The 14023-nt window shown below is 36.7% G+C and overlaps 1 protein-coding gene across 1 annotated transcript in view; it reads right to left on the bottom strand.

The window, feature by feature from the left end:
* Nucleotides 1–5698: 5698 nt before the first annotated feature.
* The window catches only part of LOC126482971 (protein suppressor of hairy wing-like), a 53685-nt gene continuing 45360 nt past the window's right edge, over nt 5699–14023 (bottom strand). The window contains exon 3 of the mRNA XM_050106579.1: nt 5699–10072. Coding sequence (XP_049962536.1) covers nt 8384–10072 — 1689 coding nt within the window. The 3' untranslated portion in view covers nt 5699–8383. The remainder of the gene's footprint in view (nt 10073–14023) is intronic.

The following is a 14023-nucleotide window of genomic DNA, read 5'->3' as shown; positions in this document are numbered from 1 at the left end:
TTTGACAATACTTGGTTGTAACAGCCAAGTAACTACCTACTGTGTGAATGATGGATGTATGGAAAGCAGCTGTAAGTCTTAAGTCTGTAAATAGTGGAAGTTTAATTTTAAATCTTGTACATAACCTGACTGTTCTTAATTGAGGATCACTGAAATGAATAATTTACTTTAATTTTTGATGATACTTGGTTGTAATAGCCAAGAAACTAGCAAATGTCTGAATGATGGATTTAATGAAAGCAGATATAAGTGTTAAACCTGTAAATATTAGAAGTTTAAATTTAATTCATGTACATAATTTTACTGTTTATTGACTGAGGATCATTAAAATTAATGAAACTCAAGTTTTTCTAATTACATCTTTGTAATGTGTTTATCTGACATGTTCCACACCCATGAGGATTCCCTCTTATGGGTCTATGGAATGAATAATTAATCTAATCTAATTTCTAATCAACAATTAAATTTCAAGCCTTTTGAATATAGGGCTTCATTGCTACAATGTTCCTCAAACCAGGCAATTTTCTTGATCTTGGGTAGATCAAATTATATGCATTAGGACGAGAGTTTTCTACAACTCCAAACGGTCCAATACATATGTGAAGGGTTTAGGCCTATGGTCAACAGGTTCATCTAACAAGTCATGTTCTATATTATCATGATTATACATGTTAGTGACTTTAACAATTAATTTTACACTTACTTCAGAATTGTGAGTACTAAGTTTATCCCCATCATTTTCAAACAGAGATTCCAAGTTAAATGTGTTTTGTTCTTGGTCACCTAAATTTTCTTTAAAATATTTATAACATGCACTCTTATGGTCATTCCACCATTTAGAACTCTGTAGATTAGATACTTCTGTCAGTTGTTCCCAGATTTTGTGAAGTTCTGCTGTAATCTTCTCCTTCATAACACCTGATTCCAAACAGTGTGGGTTTTGTTTAGCACAATCATGAACTTCACCTCCATTACTACTTGAATCTTGAGCATGACTGGGCACTTCCAACACCATAGACTTTATGTAACTCATATCTTCCCTATCACCCCTTGGACACCAAAAAACTCAGCAGGATCCGAGGCCTCATCTTCCTTTTCTCTCAACATCCCTTCTCTTTTAAAACTCATTAAATACTTAAAATCATCATATTCATCTTCAACTCTTGACTTCTCAACATCATCACTTAACATATTATCCCGTGGACAAACATAAGTTACTTATTTTCTATTGCACCCTCATCCTTCTGCTCATAGAAGCCTACAAAATTCAATTTCCTTGCCACCACTTTGTTCCAAGTTACCCTCAAGATCTTGATTGAATAACTTGCACAAATCTTCTTCTAAACAAAACTCATCACTTAATGTTTCATCATTACTTAGGTTTTGTAAATGTTCTTTCCAGTAACCACTCCAAAATTCTTCATCTACTACCTCTTTTTAAAAAAAATTGAAACATATTAACTACTCTGTTTTTTACATTATCACAACTCTTAGCTAAGTGCACATCAGTAACATTGGCCCTGGATAATTTTTTCTATTGTCTCTCGTATTGCAGACCAACGACCAAGAGGTCCTCAGTTTAACAGTTCGTGTTTTTCATATGTGGTCTAAAAGTTTGCTGCATTTGATTGTACTTGGGCCACCGTCTACTTCTACTTTCAAACCCCCTGTTTCTGTCATCATCAAAGTTTTGGCTACCCAAGTCATGCCCCCTTTCTGAATAATAATTCATGGCATTGTTATTAGGTCCACCTCAACCATGAAAGTTGTTTTGTAGTTATTACTACTGCTATTACAGTTATTGTTTCCCCAATAAGGTCTCCTGTAATCATTAGTTTGCCTCTCTGTTCTTTTGAGTGTCCTGTACAACTTGTCTACATATTTTAGGAATTGATCCCAGGTCCATAAAACCCCCACTGTATTGTTTCGGACAGTCTTCTTTTTAGTACATTGATCTGCATTAAATCACCGAATGGTTGACACAAATGTACCGGTACTAACAAAATTACTTTATTCTCTGTACCTAGAACCATTCAGAAACTCTCTCTTAATTCTGGCCTGCTCTGCTTCACATCAAAACTGTTTAAAAAAACACTTAAATCTTAGTAAATGTTAAACTATTGCAATTAAGTTGGTTTGCCCAACGTAAAGCTTCACCTCCTAAGAATCTTTTTACTAATTTAATTTTGAGTCATCACTCATTCTAGGTATAAAGCTGTCTTTACAATGCAGCATGAAATCTACCAGGTGAAAATATTTATTACAGGACAGCTTTTCACAGGCGTATTTGACCATGCAGAATACCCCGCACTAAAGAATGTTTTGGAACAGGCTCCTCCTTGTAATTGCTGCACTTGTTACTGTCTGTTTACAATATTTCCATGCAAATTTGATACTTTGGCATCAGTTTCTTTCCCAATTGTTTTCACTTGTTCTGAGACATCTTTTAAAACCTTTCAATTTTATTATTAAATGTACCATTGTGTCCCATGTTATTCTGCCTAATCACTACAAGTTAACCCTTACATTTGGTTTCTACAACACCAATTTCAACTTTCTAAGTCAGTCATTCCCTGTTCTAAAATTTTCACTCTGGAATCTGAGTTGACAACCTTCCTTTCTATATTTCCTACTTGGTCATCTAGTTTCTCTACACTGATGCAAACAGCTATCACATGTTCTCTTAACTCCTTTTTAACATCATTAATGTGACTTGTTAGTTCAGTAACTATGTCAAACTTTGTGGCTAAATTGCAGCATTTTTATTTACGATTCCTTTATTTAGATTCTTTAATTGGATAGATGAAAAACCTACTCACCAAGTGGCAGCAGAAAACACACACATAGGAAAAGGAGTATATTTTGGGAAAGTCATCCAGAACTGCAGGTCAGGGGAGACTTACCAAACAGAATGAGAAGGAAAGACTGATTGTTGGGGACTGCCTTTCTTCTCATTCTGTACAGTAAGTCTCCCCTGATCTGTGGTTCTGGGTAACTTTCCTAAAATCTTTTCCTAGACCTCTCCAGTCCTTTTCCTTCACACTTTGTCCATCCCCTTCAAACCTTCTGCCTGAAGGAAACACTGGCTCCGAAAGCTTCCCAATCACAACCGTCTTTTATGTGTGTGTTCTCCCACCACTTGGTGAGTAGATTTTTTATATATCCAATTAAATAATTTTTATCAATAATTGTTTGTTTAGGTTCTGATGTTCAATTGAGGCTCTATTATTATCTTGTGAAATTTTAGTAAGTTTGCTTATAATGAGAACATTTGTTTGGGCAATGCCATTAATGTTGCAACACAATTTCATTCAAATCCTTTGCAAATTTCCCTGTCCATTGTTTTCAATTTGGCCTAGCTCTCCCAGATTATGATCTGCCTCATCTACATTCTGGCCAAGTGACACTGTTTCTATATTTGCTTACAAAAACTATACTACCTCTCCATATGGTTCTTGTTTCTTTCGTCATCCAGACACGACATTTTAAAAAAATTGTTACTCACTCTTTGCAAAATACCAATACCAAAGCATATTTTAAATTATAATAGTTTCCGCTATCACAACACAAACTTGAGAAATAAAAGTTGTAAATCTGCTGAACTTAAGTGTCACTTTACAACAGCTGATTTTGGAGTCTGGCATCCAACTCATTTTTCAGTCAATCCATCTTTAATTTGTGGTTCACATGGCAAGTATGGTGGCATCAACCATCTTAAAATTTTTTTGTACCCTATGGTTCTATGCCATGAAAATGAAAACTCTAAATACCTTTTTCTGCCATAGAAATAGAACCCATTAATATTTGCACATTAGAAACCTCATCATGGCACCACATCTAATGTCACTTCATCCACCTGTCCTAATACCTTTTGGGTAAGACCAGATTCCAGTACTTGTCTTCTATCCTAAGGTATTTAAATTTGGACAAAGTGAAAAGGCATAGCTGACTTAATTTGTACTTAGTTTTTTGGTGTTGTTGAAGTTTTGTTTGATGTCTTCCAGGCTGCTGTTGCTGTTGCTTCTTGTGCATGTTTATAAAAATACTTTCTGGTAAGAGGTTTGATATTTGTCTTTAAATAAAAAGTCTTGGCCATGATGTCATTTTCCACCAGATGGTTTACTTCCAAATTCTGATCACACTTTCACTGGTGGACACAATGTTCACATGTATTAGTGATGACAACAGGTTTTAGAGTGATCCTCAAGACACATCAATTTCCTACCATCCCTGACAACCCAGTGCATCATCTGCCTCGGGACAACAAACACCTCTTAAAACCTCCAGGTTTAGACTGGAGTTGTTATTCCAGATTTTGTTTGCAGGCTTTTGACACAGGTTAATACTATTACAAAAACTAGAAAAATGTGAAACTTACAGTTTGAGAAATAATGTTTACAGTAACTATTGGTAATTATTAATGAGAATATGATGTTTATATTGTGCCAGCACTGGTATACTTAATTTGACTTTGGCGTGTTCCCTACTCTGATTGTCAAACAGGTGTTTTGCAGTTTTGTGTTTTTCTACAAATAGGTTGCATCTGTTTTCTGTTCCATATCAGGATTTACAAATACTAAAAGTAATTTTGGCATGAACAGTTTTGTGAATCAATTATGTTTTTTTATTCAAAATTACAATGTAATTTTCATTTTTCAAATTTAGCTATTTTCTGTTTGGAATAGAACTGACAAAAATTGGGAAGCATTTTAGTGTTTCTGTCTTCTAAGTTTTCGGATGAGACATAAAGCTCCAAAAGATGATTTAATTAATAATTTAATAATATTGCACAATTTGGAATTTTCATCTTTTGGTTCATTATCGAAATTAACATTGTTATTCCTATGATGTTAGTGCTCAGAGGTTCGTTTACATGTAATATGCATTTTGTCTGTTCCAAAAATTTATGTTTTCTTGGTAACTGTGTGGTTACAAATTTGGTTGCAAGTCTACACTGAAGATAACTTTCGATGAGCTGTAAAATCCATCTTATATTTCTTGTCTGTATAACTTGTACAAATGTTATCTGTCAAAATATTGTGTGAACAATTTGAACAGATTGTAAAGATGAACTGGAAAGTTTTACTGAATCTACCGAGACCATCTCCACAATATTACAGAGTAAAAAACAAAGGGTAAATGGAGATTTGGCAACTGCTGAAGGTGTGCTCATATAGCTGAAGTAGTTCCGAAATATTCTACAGTGTAGCAGAACCATAATCGCAATTTGTGAGTTCATTCTTAATTGAATACAGTTGTTGATCGTCAACACAGTGTCTCACAGTACACTACAGTATTACATGCCATAGCAAGGAAATTACGAGAAAAAACAGTATCTCATCCTGTGCGGGAATCACAGTAAGATAGTCTAAGCACGAGGGAGTAAAGAAACCATGACAAGTGGCAATCTGTGTCATTGCTGGAGGCTTGCCCAGATAGCCAAAGTGGTTTGGCTACCCAGGCAAACCTCCAGCAATGACACAGATCGCCACTCGTCATGGGCCACTCACGACAAGCAGGAAATCCGTGTTTGAGTGCCGGTCCGGCACAAATTCTAATTTTTTCTGAAATATTCTATGTGTGATGTGGCACCATACTCACAATTTTCTAGTTCAATCTTAACTGGATATGGCTGTTGATCATAAACACAGTGTCTCACACTGCACTACAGTATAAAATGTAAACAACTTCTTAGACAGATTAAAAAGTACTGAACACATTTAGCACGATATGTGATTCATGCACACAGATTTCTGCATATAAAGATGATTTTCACTATTAGATAAATCAAAGTGAATTACTGCCAATAAATTCAGAACAAATATTTCAGAGGTGTCAACTAAACATGCTAAAATAACAGTAAACTATTGTACGGGCCTGTCTACAAAAGTCTCAGAGAAATTTGCAGTGCTACATTCTGAGAGTCCACGGAAAAAAAAGAGGTGAATAAAATACATGGGGACTAACTTTTATTTTATTTGTAACACACATTGTGAGAAGCAAAAAGAAAAAGGAAAAAATTTAATTTACATAGCAAGTAAACTAAACAGCTCGCAAACTTTAAAGAACATCTTCCCACATGTGTATGATCTATCTCTCATAGCCATGGATGTGGAAATCTGGTGCTTACTGCGGAATTTGAACCATGATACAGCTCTGCATTTCCATACAGTGCATTTCCAGGCAGTGTTGTTCAAGATGAAAGTAATGAAAAGGAAATAAATCTCTCTTTGTAACTCACTTTAATGTATATAACAATTTCCTTCTCACATACAAATACATATAAAAATAGAAAAATATGTCCTCAAAATAAATATATTTAATGACTAGCATTCCAGATATGCAGAAACAATTGAAATGTAGTCTTTACATTCACAGCAAGTAATTTATTGTCATACACACCACTATGAGCTCTTGAAAATGAAGTCTTTCGCAATGCCACTGTTGTATAAAGCATTCTCAGACTTCTTAAAAATCCTAAGCTTTGGACAGTTACCTGCATCACCTTTGTCAGGAGCAATTGACTGTCAAATTTGCAGCTGTGGCAGCCTTATATAGTCCACAGAAAGCTTCTGACTGGTTGGTAATTACGTAATGCTGTTGCAGATGGTGTCAACGTCTGCACTTGTGGTCCCACACTCTCATAGTAGTGTAAACATTGCGATGACTATTTCTGCCTCTTTTCTGCATCGACAGCTCACTTCCATGCACCGCTTAAGATTGTATCCACTATCACAGTTGAAGTTCCTATCACACATTCTTATTTCTACAGCCCCTTTAATTACAGAATCCCAGTATGTAGGAGCCCACATCAAAACTTTTGTCAAACAGTATTTTATGTTTTTTTGGGAAGCTGTGCTCAGCAAATGCAGATTTCTCCAGTTCTTGATTTTTAATATGCCATTGACGTTCTCCATAGCGGTCAGAAGTGGTCCGGATGGACTGATCGATGTAATTGCTACTGCACTCACAAGGTATATTATAAATCCCAGGGATCTGTGGCCGAGACTGTGCTTAACAGGGTGTAGCATCTTCTTTACCATCTTAGGAGGTCAGAAAATAGGTCCTATATCTCGTCTTCCCAGGACTCAGCCTTCCTGCTGGATACAGAATGGAAGGAATAGTCAGTACCTCATCATGTGAATGTTCAACATTTTCACATTTCCTTTTCTTGGAGAATGCTGACTTCATATCATACAAATCAGAGTTGTTCTTTTCGAACACATTCTTCAGATGATTGATTTCAGAATACAAGTGGTCCTTGTCAAAAACAGTTTCTGCTCTGTGTACCAATGTATGCAAATCTGCTCTGTTCTGGACTGGATGATGAAAACTCTGGGCACTAAGATATAAATCAGTGTGCTTTGGCTTGCATACACTGAGTGGCCATGACGTCCATCTGATTTTCGTTGTAGCAACACATCTAAAAATGTCAGTCTTCCTTCTATCTCTGTCTAAACAATGAACAGGATGTTTGGGTGGATACTGTTCATAGGTTCAAGGAAGTGCTGCAGAGCTTCTATGCCTTGTGGCCAGACCACAAACATGTAGTCAACATAATGATAGCATGAAGATGGTCGAAAGGGAGCAAAATTTAATGCACACTCCTCAAAATGTTCCATAAAAAAGTTGGCCACTGCTGGAGACAATGGAAACTCCATAGCCATTTTGTCTGTCATTTCATAAAATGTACTGCCTTACAAGACACAGGGGTTGTTATAACACATCAGAACAACTTCCTTTCACAAGGAAAACGCTTTGCCACAAGTTTCACTGTGTCCTCCACAGGAACTTTTGTAAATAGTGAGACCACATCCAGGCTGACTAAAAAATGAAAATGGGATTTATGACATTCCTTGCAAGTGCAGTAGCAACTACATCGATCAGTGGATCTGCACCATTTCCAACCGCCATGCTGAGCATCAGTGGCATATTACTAATCGAGAACTGGAGAACTCTGCAGTTGCTGAACACAGCTTCACAAGCAAACAAAAATACTGTTAAATGAAACAAAAGTTTTGTTCCAGGCTCCTACATACTGGGATTCTGCAGTTAAACAGGCTGTAGAAATAAGAATGTCTGACATGAACTTCATATGTGACAGCAGATATAATCTTAGTGGTGCGTGGAAATGAGCTCTCTGTGCAGAGAACAGGCAGAGATATCTGTCACAATGTTTATGCTACTACAGGAATGGTGGTGCCACCAGCATAGATGTTGACACCATCTGCAACAGCATTATGTAATCACCAACCAATCAAAAGCCATCTATGGACTATATAAGGCCACCATAGGCACTATAACCTCTTCTTTGTTTAACATATTTTTAACAATGAACAAAAGCACCATAGCTGGAAATCTGGAGATAAAAGATAAAGTTTGACTACTTTTCAGTATTTTCCTGTGTTTCACACACTGTCTTGTGCTTTGTTCGTTTATGTTTGTCTAACGTACTTTTCACAGTGAATGCCATATCACATTGCTGACACTTGTACGGTTTCTGCCCTGTGTGTGTCCGCATGTGAACTTTCATGTTATGACTAATAGATTTTCCACATACAGAGCAAGTGACATACTTCTTGCCATTTTCTGCATGAGACTTTTCGTGAGTGTGTAAGTTACGAGCTGAGGCAAAACATTTATCACAATGGCTACATTTAAATGGGCGATCTCCCATATGTTCATTTATATGGGCTGTCAACATGGATTTACGCAAAAACCCTTTACTACACATTGAGCAGTTGTATGGTTTATCTTTTGAATGTTTTTTTGCATGCTGGTTTAGATTTCCAATACTGCTATAAAATTTTCCACAGACTGTGCACTTGTGAGGCTTTTCACCAGAGTGTGTTCGCAGATGTACTTTGTAATCAAATTCTTTCATGAAGCCTCGTTTACACACATCACAATTAAAGCGAAAAAGGCCTTCGTGTATGCGCATATGCGATTGTAAGAGAGATTTTGTAGCAAACTTCTTGTCACATTTTTCACATGAATGTTGTAAGTCCCCATTGCAAACACTGCTATGAGCTCGAAGATTGGACACAGACGAAAAACTATGACCACAGTGTTCACAAATAAAAGGGCGTTCACCCGTGTGTGTGCGCAAATGCACTCTCAGAGAATTTCTATGTAGAAAACCACGGCCACACTGTGAACAACTGAGTCTGAATCTGCCCTGATGTCGCCTCAAATGGTCATCAAGACTGTGCCGCTGGATGAAACCACGCCCACAAATTTCACATTGAAATCGGAATTCACCTCTATGCACCAACAAATGATTTTCTAAACGTCGTCGCATTGAAAATCCACGACCACAACGGTCACAGTAAAAACTGTACTGTTTTGTATGCATTTGTTTATGCCTGCTCAGATACTCTTTGCTACAAAATGATTTATCACATAGAGCACACCAAAACTTTTTGCTTTCAGTTTCATTTTGTTGACTGCCATTTTCATTTGAAATCTCACACTGTGCAGCACATGAAGATTGATTACTTTCACTTTCAATTGCTTTCACTTTTGAAGACAGACTATTTTCACTTGAAACCTCATGGACCTTAATTACAGTTTCCTCCTCTACTATCAAACTGGGTGCTTCGATGCATTTTGTCTCAGGAACTTTGTTAGTAATATCAGAAATAACATCAACCGCTGATTTATCACTTTCATTATTTACATCCTCGGAGAGCTCAGAACTCTTAACTTCCATATTACCACCTTTCCCACTGTTCACCCACTCATCATTTGCATTTAAAGGCAAAATTTCTGGCCTATTTGCAAACAACTGTTTCAGGTCTTGTTTAACAGCATCTAGTTTCACTTCAAGGCAGTCTATTGTGTCAATAAGGTTTAAACATCGTCTGCAAATGGACACGTCGCATGTTGATATGTGATTCAGTACACCATATGATACAATTTGCTCCAGCTTCTTTGCAACAGGGGTGTTGCTGACAGAAACAAGTGGAGAACTGCTGCTCATTTGCACAAGGCACACACTGGACATGCTTGAACTTGCTGTTACACTACACACGAAACACCTTTCTGATGTATTTCTATCCAGGCCAACAATCTGTAACAAATGAGAAGAAAATGGAGTATCATAACACCAGGAGATTCACAATAATGTTCAACTATCTTACACATGCATCCCTGAGCTAATTTAGGCAGTTATACATTCATTATGACCAACTCGTTCAAATGGTCAATTCCTTTTGACAATATTTCTATATCAGGTTTCCTAAATTGCCCATAAAGATTATTTTTACACATGTCCTACTTATTAGATACTATGACAGGAAGGAAATCATCAGTTATCAACTGACATTGTTGTCTCAACACAGCTAACAAGACTTTAAGCTGATGTATTACAAGCTGGTTTTTCCCCAGGATATTCAACTGACATTTCCCCATCACGAGTGGCTGGCACTGTCAAAGGTGTACCCTCTACTGCCACTAGTGTACTTGAGTGTGATCCTTCGACAATGCCAACCACTCATGCTGACAAAACATTGGAAAATTGTTAAACAAACATCAGCCACAGATCCCAGCAGTCAATACGCAACAAGTGTCCACGAAAGCCTCAAAAATTTTGTAAGACTGGGTTGTACAGTGAAATTCTACGAGAAAAACAAAATAAATAAAAACAGAGATTAAAATCTTGTCAACAACACCATTAGAGACAGTGCACATGTTCCGTTGGAGAAAGAGGAAAGTATGTTTTGTTATTTTCAAAGAAACTGTCAGGGTATTTACTTTAAGCGATTAAGAGAAAATCTGGATTGCCACTCCACTATGTGAGAAATAACCTGAACAACAACTAGCCACTTAATAATTAGCAGTTTTCTTCTTTCTTTAACATTGTGACTGCCTGAAGCCTGCAGCAGACACAGCGGGGGTTCACAACAGACACCGTGTGCCCGCCAGCAGTCACATGCCCCACCTCATGCACTGGTGCTGCTGCTCACAGTGTGGTTTCAGTTGCCTGATACTGCAGCCACGTGTGTGTGTGTGTGTGTGTGTGTGTGTGTGTGTGTGTGTGTATTCGTCTATTTTTGACAAAGGCCTATATTGTTACAATTTTTAGTACAGTGTATAATGCAGTACTGTGCATTAATTTGTATTTCCTGAGTTGATACCAGTATACAGGAACACAATATTCTGAACTTTACACACCATCCAGACATATACTGTACTAAACAGAGAGAAGCACGCGGCCACTGGCAAGCAAACGGTGTCAGGCGTGACACCTCTGCTGTGTCTGCTGAAGGCTTCGAAGCAGTCAAAGTACTAAATTTTATGAGTTTTGGTCACCTACCTCCGTCTTCAAGGTGTTTTGTATCTAGTTTATTATTTATATAATTTTGAACACATGATGTTGGGCATATTTTCTACAGAGTTCTGCTTAAGGTCTGCTCTTAGTTATTCTTGTACGTTGTAGAAATTTGAAACATATAGTGTATTCAGATATAACAGTATGTCATAACAAAAATGTTGAACTTTGCAAACTAATTACAAAAGATTCAAACAAAACTGTCTGCCCTTAAACATTCCTTTTTTTTAAATACCTTACGCCAATTGCTCATATGCACATATAAAAACAATATAATCATATTATTACATGATTATTATGAAATATCACTACTACCGTATGCTAGAAAATATTATGTATAAGGAAAGACACATTATTATGGTACGAAAAATTACAAACATACAAAAAATAACTACATATGCCTTAAGCAATGTATTAAACAATGGAAAATCTAGAATCGAATAATGAAAATATTATGAAAAGGATAGATCGCTACTCACCATGTAGTGGAGGTGTCGAGTCACAGATAGGTACAACAAAAAGACCACTAAGAAAGTAAGCTTTCAGCTAAAAGGCCTTCTTCTGAATTAGGCAACATATATGCACACACACACACACACACACACACACACACACACACACACACACAAATTTATATAAATGCGTCTGCATGAATGTATGTGTCTGCATATTGTCTAATATGGAAGAAGACCTTTTGGCCAGAAGTTTACTTGTTTAACAGTTTTTTTCTTGTGCCTATCTGCAACTCAGCATTTTTCAGTAACATATTATAATAAATATGTGTCTTTTGTAATGTAGATACCACCAATGACAGGCAATGCTCTGAACTAGTCCATAAAATAAACTAATACCAATAATTAGTCATGAATATGACATATTTACAATTTCTGTTATCTTGCAGAAATTTACCAAACTTAACAGCCCACTTTCATACACAACTGACATATCGAGCTAATATTTTATGCAGGCTGAGAAACAACAAAATGAACAATTGACGGTTTACATCACATGAAGGTATTACAGTTGTTTTGTAAGTTAATCCTGCTGATTTCTTCAGGTCAATATGACCCAGAAAGAAGTTGGTGCTTCCACAGGATTTTTATATTTAAATGTTAGTACTTGAAATAACATTCGGTATAGCCTAAGATTCAAATGAAGAAAAACAAGTTTTCTCTCCCTTGTTACAGCTCAATTTGTTACAGTTGTATGCCTTGGGTCTACCCCATCTGGACAAATCTGTCCAGGCAGTCCTATGTAATGCAGAATGGACCACCACATTTGACAAGAGATTGGTTCTGTCATTATACAAGGAGGCTGGGAGTATGACATCCTGAAAGATATGGATCAAGGCAGCCAAGTAGATGCAGTAATTCTTGATTTCCACAACGCATTTTATTCAGTATCATACTAACATTTTTTTCCTTGAAAAGTACAGTCATACAGAGTATCAAACAAAATTTGTGACTGGATGGAGGACTTCTTGCTAGAAAGAACACAGCATGTTGTCACAGATAGAGACCCTTGCTGTTCATATTGTACATTAACGACCTATCGGATGAAATTAATAGTAACCTTAGACTTTTCACAGATGACACACAGTTATCTCAAATACTGTATTCTCTGAAGAAAAAAAAAGCTGCACAAATATTCAGTTAGTTCTTGATAACATTCCGAAGACGTGCAAAGACTGGTAATTTGTTTAAATGTTCAGAAATCTAACATTGTGCACTTCATAAAATGAAGAAAAGTAGTATCATACAACTACAATACTAATGAGTCACAAACAGTCACTGACTGCCACAAGGCCACAGACGACCATATCAGAGCCTCAGGTGTGATACCGTGGCCTAGCCTGGTGTGGCAGTGAAAAATCCATCACTATGCATCCGGCAGTCAATGTTTTAATTCGTAAAATCACTTAGGTACAACAGTTGGTAGGGTTATGAAATAGAATAATCTCACAGGCTCAGTCATAGATAAAGCAGGTGGCAGACATCGGGTCATTATTTAAATTCACTCAATCTATAAAGAAACTTGTTACAAAAGACTTGTATGACCCAGCTTAGACCATTGCTCAAATATGTGGGACCAGTAGCAAATAGGACTAACAGGAGAGACAACATACACAAAGAAAGGCAGCACCAATAGTCATAGGTTTGTCTGATCCAAGAGAGAACATCAATGAGATGCCAAAAGAGCTGAACTGGCAGGCACTCAAAGATAGACGTGAAGCATTCCACAAATGCCTACTCATAAAAATTTTTAAGGACCAGCATTTCACAAGAAATGTAGAAACATTATACAGTCTCCTACACCCACACAACCAGTTTCACAACTTTCAAGTTACACCTTCTTGTGTTTCTACAAAAAAAAAATATATATATATATATAAATGCTTTGATAATGGGCAAATGAAGTTATCTGAGACATCTTAAAGTACTGAGTGAATAGACTTAAATAAGGAAGAAAATATTATGGATCTAGTTAGGTATACTAGGTGTGGATCATATTCACCCAACGAAGAATGGGTCTATATGTATTTAGTAAATAAGATTTGGTATTTAATACCAAAAGAAGATTACTTACAGATGCTATGTCATATGGTATAGGGAGTTGTTACGGAATGCCGCAGAGTAACAGTTGGCGACAGTCTGTAACAACTCCCTACACCATATGACACAGCATTTGTAA

Source organism: Schistocerca serialis, chromosome 1, assembly GCF_023864345.2.
Source record: "Schistocerca serialis cubense isolate TAMUIC-IGC-003099 chromosome 1, iqSchSeri2.2, whole genome shotgun sequence".
Taxonomy (NCBI): Eukaryota; Metazoa; Arthropoda; class Insecta; order Orthoptera; family Acrididae; genus Schistocerca; species Schistocerca serialis.
This window is presented reverse-complemented; position numbering and strand designations above follow the sequence as displayed.